The sequence below is a fragment of the Sylvia atricapilla genome, unplaced genomic scaffold (assembly GCF_009819655.1).
Source record: "Sylvia atricapilla isolate bSylAtr1 unplaced genomic scaffold, bSylAtr1.pri scaffold_36_arrow_ctg1, whole genome shotgun sequence".
Lineage (NCBI taxonomy): Eukaryota > Metazoa > Chordata > Aves > Passeriformes > Sylviidae > Sylvia > Sylvia atricapilla.
The window spans coordinates 112,398-130,446 of NW_027077149.1; the positions used below are offsets into that span (position 1 = coordinate 112,398).

The 18,049-nt window shown below is 54.4% G+C and overlaps 1 protein-coding gene across 1 annotated transcript; it reads right to left on the bottom strand.

Annotated features, from left to right (window-relative positions):
• Positions 1-2,867: 2,867 nt before the first annotated feature.
• LOC136374928 (olfactory receptor 14C36-like) lies at positions 2,868-3,797 on the bottom strand. Its single transcript, XM_066340302.1, has one exon. The coding sequence runs from the start codon at positions 3,795-3,797 to the stop codon at positions 2,868-2,870; it is 930 nt and encodes a 309-aa protein (XP_066196399.1).
• Between the last annotated feature and the right edge of the window lie 14,252 nt (positions 3,798-18,049).

The following is an 18,049-nucleotide window of genomic DNA, read 5'->3' on the forward strand; positions in this document are numbered from 1 at the left end:
CTGTTCAAGGACATGAGTCCTTCCCTTGCACATACACAGACAGATCATTGCAGCACAGATAGGGTCTCCCTGGGCTCTGCTGCCACTGCCAGAGCCTGGCAGAGACCTCAGCCCCGCAGCTGTCACCCTGCCCTGCCCTGCCTGAGGTGCCCCGTGGCCGGAGGGATGGACACAGGGTGCTCTGTGTACAGGAATTCATCCCAGCCCTGCTCTCAGGGAGTTCTCAGGGGATGTCACTGTGGAGAGTTTTTCAGAGGAATGGCTGCGTAGCAAAGGCCACGATAAAGTGCAGTTAGCAGCTACGTGACTGGTGGCAAATATACATTACTCGTAAGAATGGATGCAACAGGGATGTTGAAAATACATAGTATGTAGAAAGATACATAAAGCGAAGAAATCTGCAATAGCAAGGCCAAACAGAAAAGCTATATGCGTCATAGAAAGCAACCAATGATGAGCTGTAGTTTTGCAATATGCATGAGCTAATTACTGTCTGTATAAAAATGATAACTTTGGAAGCAATAAACAGAAACTTGTTGACCATGATAGCATGAGACTCGTCTCCCGCGGCCTCATTTCCAACATATAGTGACCTTGACAACCTCCAAAAAAAACAAAGAAGGACGCGCTACCATGGTTGGAGGCTGCGTTGGGTTCGGGTCCTTCTCGGCAGCCAGAAGGATGATGAAAGAGCATTAAAAAAGGGAGCTCCGCGTCCTGAGTGACCACAGCGGTGGGCTCGGCCGATACATGCCGCCGAAGCTTGGAGAAGCTGCAACGGTGCTGACGTAAGTATGGACAGGCAAGCGGCATATGATTTATTCACAGCCTTTTTAAGAAAAAGGCAGATTAAGGGAATAGATTTAGACAAAGAACTCCCCTCCCTCCTGCAGTATGCCACTTCTTATGGGTTTTTTACTAATCCTCACACTGTTCATGATCCGGAGGAGTAGAGACGCTTTAGAAATAAACACTGGGAATTAGTATTAGATGATGATAAACCTGCTAAAAAGATGAATAATTTGTAGAAAGTGGTGCAAAATGAGTTATTGATGAGTCAGGCAGAAAAGAGGGCGGCTAAAGAGGTGCAAGCTGCGCAGGAATGAAATCAGGATTGCAGTTTGCCTTGGAATGCTAGTGCTCCTAACCCCCCTGTTTTTACGATTGTTAATTTGCCGGCTTCAGTCCCATCTGCACCCCCCTGTGAGGAGTCAAATGACACGGCTAATAAACCTGAAAGGTCTGTTTCTTGTCAGCCCCCCCCACAAACGGCTGTCCGCCTCAAGAGCCCTGAGTCTGTCTCGAGGGCTAGGTCTAACTTTGCAGAGGCTATGGCTAGGCAGAGGCATGAGCTGTGGGCTATGCTAGCTAAACAGGGAATAGAAGACAAAGATAGTGATCTGGTGAAAGTAGCAAACGAGAACCTAGCATTTCCAGTTGTTTATACTCCCAATGCACTAGGAAGGTTACAAGCGGCTATTACCTCGCTAGATTGGAAGATTTTAGCTCAGTTGCGTGCTACGGTCAGGAGTTATAAAATTACTAGTGAACCGGTTAAGCAAATGATTGATTATCTGTTTAACACGCATGTGATGCTCCCTTCTGACATTAAGGACTTAGCCAGATTGATTTATACCCCCCATCAGTTATTGTTGTTCAATGCTCATTGGCAGCAGGAGACTATGATATCTGTTGCAGTTTCACGAAGTCCGAGAGATCCGTTGCAAGGAATAACTCTTGACGAGTTAATGGGTCTAGGGGCATTTACACGAACAGAGGCACAGGCGCTGTTAAGACCAAACAAATGCCAAAAGGTAATGGCTGTGGCACTAAAGGCTATAGATAAAGTTAAGACTCCAAGAGGCACGCCTATTTATATGAAGATAAAACAAAGAAAAAAAGAAGCATTAAGAACTTTTTTGGATAAAGTAATAGAAGCTGTACCAAAAACTAAAATACCCAAATACATGCAAGGGGCCCTATTAAAACAGTGTGTATTACAGAATGGTAATTCGTCAACTTGAAACCTTATTAATACCATGCCTAAGAATTGGACAGTACCAAATTTGTTAAAAAACTGCTTCCCTCCCATCAGGGTCTCAAGTCTTTTTAATAAGTGCCTTGCAAAAAATAAAAAAAAAGCTACAAGAACAAGCAAAAGCATTACAGGAGCAGTCAAAAGCCACACAGACGCAGGTCCTAGCAGCTCTTGCACCCCTCCAAGCGGCAGCTGTGGTCAGCTCCCACCCTCACACTACCCACGATGGCCGTATAAAATGCTTTCGCTGCAAAACCTTTGGACATATTCGCTGCGAATGTATGGCAACAAGAGTTTGGTGTGAAAAATGCCAATCTAACACACACAACACCAATGTTTGTCGCCAAAGGTCGAGAAACTCAAAGAGCAGCGTGAGCAGCGGCCGTGTGGGAACACAAGTTGCAGCTGAAGTAACAACAGGACCCACCAGCAACAACTACAACCAGCCACCAGGAGGAGCCTCGGCCTGGAGGTGACAGCCTCAATGAACATCACCATCATAACTAATCAACCACAGAAAATTCCCACAGAACTGTTTGGACCTATTTTAGTAAATGGACAATCAATTGGAAGATTACTTTTGAGCCGATCATCTGCAAGCATATCTGGATTATTTGTAATACCAGGCGTAATAAATTTAGACAATACAAGAGAAATTATGGTCATGGTTTATACCCCCTATCCGCCCGTAAAAATATCCAAAGAGCAACGATTAGCTCAATTAATACCACTCCCACAGATGACAAAAAGAGTACCACCCTTAAAGCAAAAACCCAAAAAACAGGGAGACTTTGGCTCAACTGGAAGATTAACCATGCTCATCATTAATTTAATATTTCTGAAACTGCCTAGTCATCAATGTCCACAGTGCAGCCTTGAGCTCCTGGTTCTTCAGGCAGTGGATGAGGGGGTTCAGGACTGGAGGCACCACTGAGTACAGAACTGACAGGGCCAGATCCAGGGATGGGGAGGAGATGGAGGGGGGCTTCAGGTTGGCAAACACTGCACTGCTGATAAGCAGGGAGACCACGGCCAGGTGAGGGAGGCAGGTGGAAAAAGCTTTGTGCCGTCCCTGCTCAGAGGGGATCCTCAGCACTGCCCTGAAGATCTGCACGTAGGAGAAAACAATGAACACAAAACAACCAAAAGCTAAAAAGGAACCAACCACAACAATCTCAAGTTCTCTGAGGTAGGATTTAGAGCAGGTGAGCTTGAGGATGTGTGGAATTTCACAGAAGAAATGGCCCAGGGCATTGCCCTGGCACAGGGGCAAGGAAAATGTATTGGCTGTGTGCAGCAGAGCATAGAGAAAACCACTGGCCCAGGCAGCTGCTGCCATGTAGACACAAGCTCTGCTGCCCAGGAGGGTCCCGTAGTGCAGGGGTTTGCAGATGGACACGTAGCGATTGTAGCACATGACAGTGAGGAGAAAATACCCTGCAGAAATGAAAAACAAAACCAGAAATAACTGTGCAGCACATCCTGCATAGATGTTCCTGGTGTCCCAGAGGGAATTGTGCATGGCTTTGGGGACAGTGGTGCAGATGGAGCCCAGGTCGCTGAGGGCCACGTTGAGCAGGAAGAAGAACATGGGGCTGTGCAGGTGGTGGCCGCAGGCGACGGCAGCGATGACAAGGCCGTTGCCCAGGAGGGCAGCCAGGGAGATGCCCAGGAAGAAGCAGAAGTGCAGGAGCTGCAGCGGCCGCATGTCTGCCAATGGCAGCAGGAGGAAGTGGCTGATGGAACTGCTGTTGGACATTTGCTGTTTCCAGCCACTGGAACCTCTTGAAGGAGGAAAGACAATGACAATTGAGGGGAGGTTTCTTGCAGAAAAATCAAAGCCCTTTCCCATACACTCTTTCCTGTGACTAAACATCTCCCCCATGTCTATGTCTAGGAGAACTTCCTTCACCTTGGTTGCTGGAGCCCTGATTGCTGCTGGCCAATGTGTGAAGAGCCAGACCTTGACCTGCAGGACACGAGGGAGTCAGCCCTGAGCCCCAGGCAGTTCAGGGGAACAGTAAGGGCAGGGGCCAGTCCTGGTGATTGAACTTGGACAAGGAATCTCCTCCTAAGGCATAGGAGCTTCCAGGGTGAAGGGATGAGGATTGCAGGAGGCAGGAGAAATTCTGCTGCACCTGGGGAGAACAAAGAGTCCAGTGAGGCAGAAGGATTGTCTGAGCCTTAATGCAGACTGAGAGGACCTGCTCTATCCCTGTGACTGCTTCCCAGCTGCCCTGGATTTGCATCTTTCTGAGTTCCACTCCCGTGTTACCCTGGAAAGCCAGGAGACACTTCTGAGACCAGAGAGATCTCTGGCACACAAAGTGGCTCCTACCTTTCCCAAAGTCAGGTAGAATCGGCTGATTCCAAGCCTGCCAGCCTGCCCTGCCCAGACCTCCCCAGTGCAGAGGGAGCTGGGACACCCCATTGCTGTGCTTAGCCTGCACAGGAGGAGCCCAAGGGCTGGGCCTGAGTCTGCAGCTGGAACTGCCATTCCCAGAGAGCCCGTCAGCAATGCCAGGAGCACCTGGGCAAGGCAAAGAGAGAGAGAGCTGGGCCCTGAGGAAAAGCCTCTCCCTGCCCAGCCCTACACAGCCCCTCCCAGGTGGCAGCAGTGCAGGACAGTGGCCCCCCGGCCCTGGTCAGCAGGGAATGGGCACATGGCAGGAGAGATGCCCTTCATCTCTGGGGCTGCTCTGCCAGCTCAGGAGGGGACTGATGGTGCCAAGCCCCCGGGCTGAGGGCTATGCTGGTGGGGAGGGGACACAAGAGCTGTGCTGCTCAGGGCAGTGTCTGCCCTGCAGGGCATGGCCAGCGGGTGTCACATGTTCCCTGCAGCAGGGCTTCCCTCAGCACTGCCTTCTTCCCTCCCTGCCCACGGCTCTGCTGCTGGAGCTATCCCAGCCCGAGCTGTTCCTGTGGGCCCAGGCTCCTTCCCTGCCAGTGCTGCTAGAGCCCAGCCCAGCCCCTGGGCCAGCTCTGCCCTGCAGCTGCTCGGGGATGCAGGGATTAAAGAACAGCTCCCCCAGGCCTGGGCAACATGGAAAGGTGATGCTGGATGGCCCTGGAGGCTGGGGAGCTGGAGGCACTTGCTGAGGTTCCCAGGAAAACACAGTGTGATGGTTTAAGAGCATAAGCCCCTGCTCTTCCCTGTACAGATGAGTTTCCATTGCCACCAAGCTAAGCCAGGGAAAAGTGGGAGCACAGAGTGAGGAAAGCAGAGACTCAAGTAGGAAACTCCTGACCTGAATGAGCTCATGACAAATCCCCTTAGAAATGACCTGGGCATGGGCTGGAGCTCTGACCAGCCCTGGCTCACACAGCACCTCTCCACAGCAGGAGGAACATGCCCTGGCAGGAGTCGTTCCTTGCACCCCGACACCCTCCATGGGGAGCTGCCAGGCAGGCTGAGAGCTGCCTCTGGCAGGTGGCTGATCCCCTGGCCTGGCCAAGAGCCCTCAGGGTTGCAGCACCTGCTCTGCACGACAGCCCTGGGCAGCCCTGGCTGCAGCCCCAGCTCCAGCCCCTGCAGCCATCCCTGGCAGCAGGAGCCGTCCTGCCCTGTCCCTGTGACGGTGCCCAGGGCAGCCCCGCTCTGGAGCACATCCTCCCCCAAAGCAGAAAGGGCAGCAGAGCCATCCTTACAGTGCTGTCAGTCCTGTCATGGGACAGCTTTAGGAGATCCCTGCAGCCAGAGACTTACTGTGTCAGAAGTGGTGAACATTTCTCCAGGAAGAAGCTCAGAGATTTCAAAATGCGTGAAGATTTCTCTGTGAATAATCTCAGAATTGTCCTTCCAGTTTCTTTAAGCCTCTGTCTGCTTTGCCTCTCTCAGGTACCTGTAGGCAGTGCCCTCAGCCCTGCTGGGCTGGGAGAGGAGCTGGTCCTCAGGAGAAATGTCTTTTTGAAGCTCCCCTTGGTTGCCAGGAGCTGCCTCAGTGCCAGGAGCCTGGCCCAGCTCATCAGCACAGACAGAGCACAATGACTTTAATGAGCCTCTTGGAGGTTTAGTGCTGAGTCCCTGAACATCAGTCCCTAAGAGTCAGTGAAATAAATCTCTCAAGAATCCAAAGTCACAATCAAACTCCAAAGTTTCTTGAAGTTTTAATAAGTCTCACTGAGGGACACAACTGAGAAAGGATTTTAATGACCCTCCCATGGATTTGGTGTTGTTTACAGTGGTGTCAGCCCCAGAGAGTGTTTAAAAAACTTTTGAAGAACTCTTTCAAGAACTTTTGGAGAACTTTTCATAGTGAGTTTGAAACTTCAAAGTTTCTTGAAGTTTTGATGGGACCCTGTGAGAGATGTGGCTGAGAAAGTGTCCCCAGGTTCCAGTTAGAGCAGAACACTGCAGGCAGTGGTGACAGGTGGGGACAAACCAGGGAAAGGTGTCTCTGATGCTGAGCAAACCCTGTGCCCTGTGCAGCCCAGGCTGTCCTACGGTGTCCATGCCCTGTGCCTCTGTCCCTGCAGGCTGTCGTCACTCCCTGGCTGCTCCACCTGGCTTGCCCCTTCCTTTGCTGACGGCTCTGCGTCGTGCCTGCGTCTGCCTGGTCACACAGAGCCTTGGGCTTGAAACCAGGAGGGTTCATTCAACATTTACTATCCCTGTGCAATTTTGGCACAAGAACGAGGAATGTAGGGCCTGCTTTCCCTGCAAGGATGATTGTAAGACAAGAAGACATCTGCCTCAAGAGCCCACCAATAGGAAAAAACAACTGAATCTGGGACCTTGGAGTTGGTTTTATGGTAATGGCTAAATTGGAATGTAGCAATGCTATGTAAGTACCACTCCTTTAGAATCACATGTCCATGTAAGGTTATGAGTTCCCACACCTTAGACCTAAGCCTAAAGAAGTGATGCCCTCTTAATTGCAAGGCAGTGTTCAGGAGTCTTATTCTGATATTTCGTAGATTTGGTGACAGAGGGGCCTCACAGAACCAAGGAGGCTCCTGTGACACGTTGGAATCTCCTGAAATCAAACTCCTTTTTGACACGGAAAGGCCACATGGAACCAATGGTCCATTGTGATAGTGCAGATCCAAGGAGACCATGGTGACGCTCTGGAACCTCATGGAATCAAAAGTACATTGGGACAGAGAAAGGCTTCATGGAACCAAGAGTCCATTGTGACACAGCCGGGCCTTGTTTGAACAATGGAACCATTGCTGACAGTACAGAAACTCATGGAACCCAGGGGCCACTGTGACACACCGGGGCTGCATGGAATGGAAGGTGGGTTGTGACAATGCGGATCCAAGGAGCTCATGGTGACACTGTGGGGCCTCGTGGAACCAAGGTGACTATGTTATACTGTGGGACCTCATGGAACAAAGGTCCATGGTGACACTGTGAAACCAAGGAGATTTTTGTTGGCAGTATGAAAGCTCACGGAACCAGAAGTCCATTGAGACACAGCATGGCCTCATGCAACCAAGGGGCCATTGTGACTGAAGAACCTCATGGAACCAAGAGTCCATTGTTATACTCTGGCCCTGTGGAACCAAGGGGACCACAGTGACATTGCGGGGCCTCATGGAACAGTGGAGACAATTCTGACACTTTGGGACCCACTGGAACCAAGGGGCCATGAGAACATGGCAGGGCCTTATGTAATCAAGCAGACTCCAGTGAACACGGTGGGTCTCCATGGCATGAAGGGTCCACTCTGACACCGTGGTACCAAGGATACCATTGTGAAACTATGGGACATCATGGAAGCAAAGGTCCATTGTGGCACAGCAGGGCCTGATGAAACCCTGGAGGCCATTTGTACACCTTGAGGCCCTGGGAAACGAAACGGCCATTGTGGCACTTCAGGGCCTTGTAGAGCCAAGGGATCTATGGGGATACTGTTGGGCTTAAGGGTACCAAGGGACAATTGTGATGCTACAGGGCCCCATGAAAGCACGGAGACAGTGTGACACTGCTGGGCCTCATGCAGCCAAGGGGCCACTGGGATCCTGGGGAGCTTCATGGAACCAAGGGACCACTGTGACACTCCAAGACTATAAGGAGTCATGGAGAGCATTGTGACACTCAGTGGCCTCATGGAACCAAGGGGGCCACTGTGTCATTGTGCAGCTCCAGGGAACAAGGAAACCACTGTGGGGCTCCATGGATCCAAGGGAATAGGGAACAGCTTTGGTTGGCTTGGCCTGACTGACTCAACTGACCTTGGCATGTTGGGGATCTGTTCTCATGTGCCCCTGAAACACTGGGGCTCTGGGCTTTCCTATCTATGGAAAAGAACCATCCCTCCTGCCCAGGTACTGATGGCCAAAATTGGTGCTCCTCCACAATTCACTGTATGCAAGGGTTCCTCACACAATAAAGCTGCCAGGATACACAGGCCTGGCTCAACCTTGGCCTCTGGTGCTCACCTCTAATCAGCCCTGGAGATACTGGGGCTCTGTTCTTTCCTTCCTATGGGAATGAACCGGCCTCCTCGTGCCAGCACTCATGGCTGAAATTAGGATTCTGTCCCCAAAATTCCATATATCTGAGATACAGAATCCAAGATATTTATTCCATTGCTCCCAGATGAAAGGTGCCAGGACAGACAGGTCTGGTTGACCTTGGCCTCTGGTGGCTGCCATTCATCAGCCCCTAAAGCACTGGGGCTCTGTGCTTTCCTTCCAGTGGTGACCATGGTGACACTCCAGGGCCACAGAGACCCAAGGGACCATTGCTACACTGTGGGAATTCATGGAACCAAGGGGATCACTGTGGCACTGCTGGGCCGCATGGTCCCAAGAGGCCAGTGTGAAGCAGCAGGCCTTTGTGGAACCCAGAGGCCACTGTTGCATTCCAGGGCCTCGTGGAACCAAAGGGCCATTGTGACCCTGCATGACACCGTGGATCCATGGAGACCACTGTGACATTGCAAGGCCCCAGGGAATCATGGAGACCATGGTGACACTGCAGGGCCCCGCAGAACTAAAGGGCCACAGTGACCCTGCTGGGCCTCATGGAAGCAAGGGGCCATTGGGACACCTCAGAAGCAAGGAGAACACTGTGACACTACAGGGCCTCATGGAACCAAGGGAGCATGGAACAGATCTGGCTGGTTTGGCCTCCCAGGGGCCACCTGACAAGTCCAGCCAAACATGGAATGCTGAGAGCTGCCTCTCATCAGATCCTGGAGCATTGGGGCTCTGTGCCTTCCTTCCTATGGAAAAGCATTATCCCTCTTTCCAGGTGCCCATGGCCAAAACTGATACTCCCCTTGAAAAATTCCTTATATGCAAGGGTTCTCCCAGACCAAAGCTTCCAGGATAGGCAGCTCTGGCTGGCCTTGGCCTCTGGTGGTCAGCTCTCATCTCAAAGAAGCCCTGAGGAATGGATTTGAACAGGTTTGACTACTGGAAAATCAATGAGTCTCTCATCCTCTGAAGAACTCAAATGTTGTTCTGATCACATACGTCCTTTTTTTCTCTCATTGAGTATTGTGCATGACATATTTTCAGCTAAATAATATTGTTCTTATCACTCTGCCCATGTGATCTGACACAAAACACCTCCTCTACATATGGCTCCAGGTCACCTGTAGAAGCAAAGACAATAAAGGATTCAGCAGGAATTCTTTGTCTCTGCTCCCATCTGTCTCATCTCCTCTGGAGCTGGAGGTGCAGCCCCAGCACTGGGGAGGGCTCAAGGTGTCACAAGCTCAGCTCCCACACAGACCCTGGTTGTGGTGGTGCATTTTATTCATGTTTGTATTGTTTCATAATTCGCTTGGTATGGTTCTGTGTAATGGTTCATTCTGTATAACCCCCATGTTCTTTCCTATATGGTTTTACCCCAGTTTCAGTTTTATGTCCATCATCAGTTATATGACCTCCTGGTCCTGTCTGTCACTCTGGGGCCTCTCCCTGCGTCCAGAAGGTTCCAGGGAGGGCGTTGAGTGATTGGACAGGATCCAGGCTTCCCCCTCCCATTGTTCCCTGTATGGTTATTTCACCTGTCTTTTGTGTTAAGAGCCACACCCTTACTGTACCCCATTGGTCCCTGGTTGAACCCTCCCCTGTGTACCACCCCCCCTTTAAAGGTTGATGTACAGAAGCCCTCGGGGTCTCTCTGAGGTTGGTGTCCCAAGGTGAGGACTCCATGCCTGGACCCCCAATAAACTCGTGTTGGATTTACCCCTCGAGTGTCCCTCCTTTCTTTCTTCCTGCCATAGCCACGCTCTGCTCCTGGCAAGCCAAGACCCACTGTATTGCTGTGGTGCCAGGGCTGGCCGGAATTGGCGATACAGGCACCGCCCCACCTGGTGTGCTTTTCTTGGCCCCTGCGCGCTCCCACAGGCTGAAATGGACACTGATGGTTTCTGTGCCAGGCTCTCTGAGCCCAGCCCAGCTCCCTGCCAGCTCTGCCAGCTGCCCTGAGCTCTATGCAGCACCAAGGGCCTCTCCCCAGCCCAGCCCAGCCGGCTCTGGCCCCACAGCTCTGCTCAGGGCACGCTGCTCTGGGCAGGGGCCCCACGGCCTCAGCCCCTGGCAAGGGCACAGCAGCAGCTGCAGCTCAGAGAGGGCTCAGCCCCAGCCATGGGGAAGTTGCCTGGCCAAAGGAAAAGGAGGCTCCCTGTGTGCCCTGCTCTCCTCTCCAGGAGATCCTGAGAGCTCTGCTGCCCCTGCTGCCATCCCACCTGCCCAGGCCAGCACAACAGCCCCGGCCTTGGGGCCCTCAGCAGCTGTTCCAGCTCCAGGCCCAGGGCCCATCCCAGAGCTGGGGCAGCCACAAAGCTGTGCCCATTTCTGTTCATGGCTGCCCCGATGAGGATGGATCCTCAGCCACTTGCAGATTGCTGGTGAATTTTACTTTTCCAGAGGCCTCTTCTTTCTTGAGCTCCACAGTTGAGAAATTCATTGACAAAGGCTCATAAACATTTCTTCAAAACACCCACACAAGACAAGCCCCTGGGAATAACTCCAGTCTTCAATTCTTGTGTGGTTAATTAGACAGATTTCAGGAGTGTATTCAAAATGAATATCCTATTTTGAAAACAATGAAGAGAGAATTGTTCTGTCCTGTTTAGTTTTCTTTTCCTGTTTAGAGATTGATATCAGAAATCCCCAGCTGATATTGATTCCCAGCACCACCTCATGCACTCTGAATCAATCTGAAAATCAAGACGTTTATGACTGACAATCAATCAGACTTTGTCCCTGTCCCCACCCCCACCATTTCCGTCATCCAGCCCCTGGCACTCAGAGCAGCCATTCACAAGGGATTTCTATACAAAACCAGTTTTAGACAAAGATGATTCTGTGATAGATACAAACAGTTCAGTTGCTTTATGAGTTTGCTCTGCATGAAGTGGGGATAAAACAGACTGAACAATTCTGGATTTGCAAAGCTGTCAGTGGTGGATGGAGAAGGGGATCAGGCTGCTTTTGGTGGTGAGGAAATGCTGAAACCAGCCTGACTCATTTCATCTCCTCCTAGCCTGGCTGAAGCTCCACTCCTTCCCCTTCCACCCACTGTCTTTTGTCTACCACCAGGGTCCCGGTGAAGAGCCTGGCTCTGTGTTCTCCATCACCTCCTGGGTGGCAGTGCCAGGCTGGGATCAGTAGCCCCTCAGCCTTCCCTGCTCAGGGCTGGACAAGCCCAGCTCCCTCAGCCTCTCCTCACAGCCCAAGGGCTCCATCCCCACCTTGGAGGCCTTCCCTAACCCTGCTGCAGCTGCCAGGCATCTTTCCTGCCCTGGGGAACCCAACCCAGGCCACAGTGACCTGCATAATCCACGTCCTTGATGTCCTGGTCACAGAGCCCAGCTCCTTGTCCCCGTGTCAGGCTCAGGGGGTTGATTTGTGGAACATCCTTGGGGGAGGCTGCAGCACTAGGGGCAGGGGGGACCCAGGTGGTCAGGAGACCCAGCTGGGCATGAGCAGGAGGGGACACTTCTCTGGGGGGAAATGTGAGTGGGGGCTGGGGCAGAGTGACCAACCCAGTGAGCTCACACAATCCTCCTGTGATATCTCAGTATTCCCTATGATGTCAAAGCCTGACCTCTGATGGCACACATTGACTCGGTGATGTCACACAGTCCCCTTTATTATGCCAGAGATGATCAATGACCTCACAAAGCCCACTCTGTGATGTCATAGCCCACTCTCTGACCTCACTCAACACATTCTGTGATGTCACACAGCCCCTTTCTGTGGGAATACACAAGTCTGAGAGTAAGACAGACTTCATTAGCATAACTAGTCTGGTGACTAGGATGCCGTGGCAAGGACAAACAGAACTTTGAGCTTATGAGAAGATGGGATTAAAACCTGCTTAAGAGAAAAGATTCAATCAACCCCCTACAATAAAAATATTGTAAAATGCATGAGTTGCTTGTATGATCTTTTAACCTAATTATTGTAGTAGAAATTATTAACCTCGTTGAAATGGTATATAAGACTTGGAAAACCTGAGTAAAATCGAATTCTGATCATGAATCAGTCTTCCTGTCTCTCCATCAATCGCTGATACCTTTCTGCCATCACAGCTGCTCTGTGTCTCTGTCACACACAGCCAGAGGTGCCTCTATCACACAGCCCCCTCTGGGACATCTCACAGCCCCCCCGCGTGACATCACTGCCACTCTGTGACCTCACAGCTCCCTTTCTGGAATGTCCCCCAGCATCACCTCTGGGGCGGGACAAGCTGGCAGCCTCCAGGAGCATTTGGGCCCCTGTGCCTGCAGCCCCCAGTGTCTGGAGGTGCCCAGCAGCTCCTGCAGGCTGCAGAACCTCCGCGCACCCCCGACAGCCACAAGTGTCCATCCTCGTCCCTGTGGACCCGGCACCGCTTGGAATCCCGTCCGGAGCACGGCTGTGAAGCCACCACCAGGCTCAGCGGGGCGGGGACCCCCGGCAACTCCCAAACCCCTCCTGCCCCACAGGTACCTGCAGCAGCCCCAGGGCTGTGCCCATCCCCGTGTTACCATCCCTGCGGCTGCCTGGGCTGTGTTTCCCTCCCGGGGACGAGGCCCTGCGTAGTCTCGGCCCCCCAAACCCCCGGCGTGCTGTGGGGGTCTCACCTGGACGCAGACGCTCCGCAGGGAACTGTCCAAAGCCTGGGGGCTACGGCACAGCAGGGACAGCCCCGGGGCACCCCCGGCCGCCACCAGCTTGATCACAGCCAACTCGGCACTGCCAAGGGCAGGGATGGCCGTGGTCCCCCTTGGGGACACCCCAGGACCCCCCGTGCCCACCCCTGTGCCCACCCCTCACCACGGGGCCCCGAAGCCCCGCAGGTCCCGGGGTGCCCAGGGGGTGGGATGGGGACCCGCCCCTCCCAGGGGGTTCTGTTATTCCAGCTGGTGGATGGGGTCCGCCGCTTGGGACCCAGAGAGCCACAGCCACCCCAAAGGATGTCTTGCTAGAAACAGCTCCTTGGGGGGTCAGGCGCTCCTCAGCTGGCAGAGGGGCTTCTCAGCTGGCAGGCAGAGCAGTGATTTTTCAGCTCAGTGATTTCAGCTTTCAGTGATTTCAGCTCAGTGCTCTCAGCTCATGCCCTTGTGAGTTAGCCCCTCTTTTAGTCGGCCGTGGTGAGAGAGAGAGAGGGGTCTCGTATGGAATTTCCGCAGGTACTTTATTGCAAGGGTACCAGCGAAAGGGATCCAGGGACGAGGAACCTCTGCCGACCAGAGGAAACCCAGGGGTTTTTATGGGACACCAGGGTGGGAGGAAAAGGGTACGGAACCAATCAATTGTAACAGATCTACATAAAATCCCGAGGGGGCTTGTGCGTCTCCGGACAGGTCGCCGTGGCTAGGAGGTTTGTCTTTGTCTTAGGAGCTCTGAGTGAAGTTGCGAAATTCTTCCTTAACTCCTCAGCTTGGCTCCCTCCAGGGCAAAGCAGCTGGGGCTCCGCCCACTCCCACATTCTGTCACCTTCCTCCCCCCCGTCACCGCCGGCTCGGGGCTGCTCAGGGGGTCCCACAGAGCCCGAGGGTCCCTGGCAATGGTTTGCCACGTCCCCCAGGAGCGGGACAGGGGCCACCTCCCTGCAGAAGGAGCCCTGGGCACCCACCCTCAGCCGGGAGTGGCCATGGAGGAGAGGCACCAAGGAACGAGCCTCCCACAGCCTGGGGAACTCCCCCTCCTGTGTCAGGTGGGGCGGCAGCCCCACGTCTCCCCGAGCCCCCGGGGGCTCCCCAAACCCCCCCAGCTCCCCAGCACCCGCTTGTCCGTCTTGAGAAAGAGGACGAGCCGGTTCTCCATGCCGCCGCCCTCCCGGCTCGCCGCCTGCTCAGGGCTGATGCCGGGGATGTTACATAGATGCTTGGAGCTTCTGTGGGGACACCTCCGGCACCCTCGTCCCCATGCCGCTGGACCCTCGCCACTGCCACCACCAGCACCTCCGAGCCGCTGCAGCTCCAGGACTCGCCGCTCTCTCCAGCCACGGGGATGGCCATGTCTGTGCCAGGATCCTGGGCAGGGCACACGGACTCTCCTCGCTGCAGAGGCACTGGGGCCACTCCAGGTCCAGCAGGGACTGGAGCTTCAGGCGGGGCCTGTCCCAGAGCTCCCGCAGGGATTTGCCCCAGCGGTGATGGAGGCACTGGCGGAGGAGGAAAATGTGCCCCTGGATCTGACTCCGGAGTGGCACCGGAAAAGGGAGGTACTGGTGGGTGGCGGGGTGTCTCTAGGGATGTCGGGCTGTCCCCAAGGGTGCCCAGGCTCTCCCTAGGGATGTCAGAATGTCCCCATGGGTGTCAGGCTCTCCCAGCAGATGATAGGGTGTCCCTATGGATCCCAGACTGTCCCCAGGCATATAAGGCTGTTTCCATGGATGCCAGACTGTCCCCAGGGGTGCCTGGTGGTTCTTATGGCTTCCAGGCTGTCCCAGTGTCACTCTGTCCGCATGGGTTCTAGGCTGTCCCCGGGGTACTAAGCTATCCCTATGGGTTCCAGGCTGTCCTGATAGATTCCAGGCTGTGCCCCCATGGGTGTCACTCTGTCTCCATGTGTTTCAGGCTGTCCCAGCAGGTGCCAGGCCTTCCCTATGGATGTCACACTGTCCTCATGGGTGCCAGGCTGTCCCAATGCACCCATCTTGGCAATCTAGGGTGCCCTGCACCCACTGTGGGATTCCCACAAGCAGCTCCAGGTGAGCCAGGTAAGAGGACCCACATCCTGCAGGCACTGGTGGTTACTGGATGAGAAGGAGGAATAGGAAGATGAGAAGGAGGAAGAGGAGAAGGAAGGGGAGGAGGAGGCAGCCTGGCAGGGCTCACTTGGGTGAAAGGGTAATCAATGACAGAGTAGTCCAAGACAGGGCTGGCCTGGTTGTTCAGCATCTGGAAGTGGCAGGACTGTCCCAGTCCACACTAGCTGGGGAAAAAGAACATGATGGGGAAAGCAGAGGGGTCTCAGCACTGTGTCCGCAGTCAATCCTCAGAGACTCCCAGGGAGCTGGGCTGGGGCTCTTCCTGATCCTGGACATCATGACCTGTTTGCAGGACTTTTGATGAGGCAGAGATGGTTGTGGAGGGGAAGCAGCAGCTCAGATCCTCTGTGGCCAGGGCAAAGAGTGGGTGGCATACAGGCGGCGTGTCTGAGGATGGTGAGCAGGGCTGGGACCCCCAGTGAGGATGGGCACAAAACCCTGATCCCCTGGCCAGGACCTCAAGCCCATGGCTGGTACCCCAAGCCCACAGCTGGGATGCAGAGTCCGTGGCCAGGACTCCCTGTTGAAGACAAGCACAGGACATCAAACCCACAGACAGGACTCCAAGCTCACAGCTGGAATCCAGGACCCTTTGCTGGGGCAAGCACTGAATGCCCTCCTCACCAGCACCACCACTGCTTCTGGGCAAATACTGGCCCCTCTGGCACCTCCAAGACTGTGGAGTGGGAGACTAAGGGGGTTCTAGGGGGTGTTGGGGTCCCCCTGGATCCTGTTCCCTTCAGCACCCTAAAGCAGGATGGAGGTTGAGAGGGTCACAGGGGGTTTTGGGGTCCCCCAGGGGTCCTGACCTGTGGCATTCTCCTCCCCCTGCAGTCCATGCTCTGCCTGGCCCTTGACACCTTCGAGATGACCCCAGGGTTGCCAGGGCTGTTCCGCCTCCAACAGGACCCTCTGGTGAGGACAAGGGTCATCCCATGCCAGGGGACTCTGGGGAGTGGGTGCAGCCCTGCCCCCACAGATCTGGGGCTGATGGGGCCTCGTGCCCAGCACGGCCTCCATCTCCATCAGCACCATGGCCCCTGGCACCACTCAGGACTTGGTGAAGACACAGCTGCCAGCGCTGTCCCTGCAGGAGTTGACTCTCCTCTCCAAGGGGCTCTGGGAGTGCCACTGGAGGCAGCTGGAACGTGCCAGACCATGCCATCGAAGCTGTGACATGCTGCTCCACTCCACTCACTTGTCCAAGAATTGCTGCTCCTCCCTGTTGTTGGGCAAAAGTTGGAAATTTATTTTCTCTCAGTGGCACCAGCCAAGCCCTGAGCCAGGGGCAGGACCTCGCCCTGGAGCTCTGCAGGTGCTGGGTTTGTTCAGTTGCAGGAGAGGAGATGGAGCTCAGAGCTCCCCGGGGGCTGCGGCTCCTTGCCAGGGCCGTGCACTGGGCAGCTCCCACCTGGGCCCCGGGGGAGCAGGAACAGCAGCCCGGGGAACAGCTGGGGCTGGGCCAGGCTGGCTCCAGGCCGGAGAACAGCAAAAGCTCCTTCCCCTACAGGGAACTGGGCCACTGACCAAGCTCTGCAGGGAATGATCACAGCCACGAGGCTGCCCCAGCTTCAGCAGCCTTTGGACACTGCTGCCAGGGATGCCCAGGCTGTGCTGGGTCTGTCTGTGCAGGGCCAGGGGTTGAACTTGACGATCCCAGTGGCTCCTGCCTAACTCAGCCCACTTTGCAATTCTCACTCTTTGGCTCAGCCTTTGTGTCCCCTCGAGGCACTGGCAGGGGCCAGTGGGGTGGGGCAGGACCAGGACAGCCCCAACATTCCCCCTCTGGAGATGCTCCAAGAGAAGTTTCCAGACCTGTGTCCAGTCAACAGAACTGACTGGCCACCGATCCTGAGTGACCGTGGCCCTGCCAGGTTGGAGACACGGCTGGAGCAACTGCATCTCAGCCATGTCCCAGCTCCTGCAGGCCCTCCTCTGCCCCAAACCCTTGTGAACCACAGGGATGAGCTCCCTTCAGTGCCCCTCAGGGGTGTCCTCTTTGGGTTGTAGAACACCTGGCAATGGAAACTAGGGGTGAAAAGTAGTGATTTTGGTCCTCCCTAGCAAGGCCATTACTGGAACTTTGTTCCTTTTGCCTTGGTGCCTTGTAGGGCTGGGGATGTTTTCTGCACCCAGTTCCAGCTCCCAGCACTTGTGGAATGCACTTCTTGCAAATGTTACACTGCCAGTGCCCTATACTTGTGTCACCCGCTCTGGCGGGGCATGAACAGAGCTCCTGGACTTGCATTTCAAGCTCCTCTGGAACCAAATCTGAGGAACCTGGACCTGCTTAAATGTGAATAGTAGAAGAATAGCATCTTTCAAGGGGGAAATCTCCCCCTCCTGTGCCAGTCAGTGGCAATGCTGGAATTCTGTTCTTCTGCTGGTGAACTCGGAAGCCTGGCTGAGCAGGAAAGGTGATGCTGAGCCAGGAGCTTTCCTAGGCTAAAGCAATGCCTTGGCATAGAAAGACCTTCCAGCACTGTGCCCTGGGCCAGGAGGGATTGTGCCGCCAGAGCTGTCCCTTCCCTGCTGGGTTGGACAAGGAAAGTTGTGGTGCCAACCTTTCCTTCCCACCAGCCCTCAGCTGGAACTTGGATTGAACGGGGACATGAGGAGAAAGGAGTTTCCCTCCCAGGACAGGGCTGTGGTGCAACACATCCCCCAGAAGGAGTCTGGAGCAGTTCAAGGCTCTGTGTGCCCAGGCAGAGGCAGGCAGGATGCAGAGCTGTCAGCAAAGGAAGGGCCCAGCCAGCTGGGGCAGCCGGGGGATGACGACAGCCTGCAGGGACAGAGGCACAGGGCATGGACACCGTAGGACAGCCTGGGCTGCACAGGGC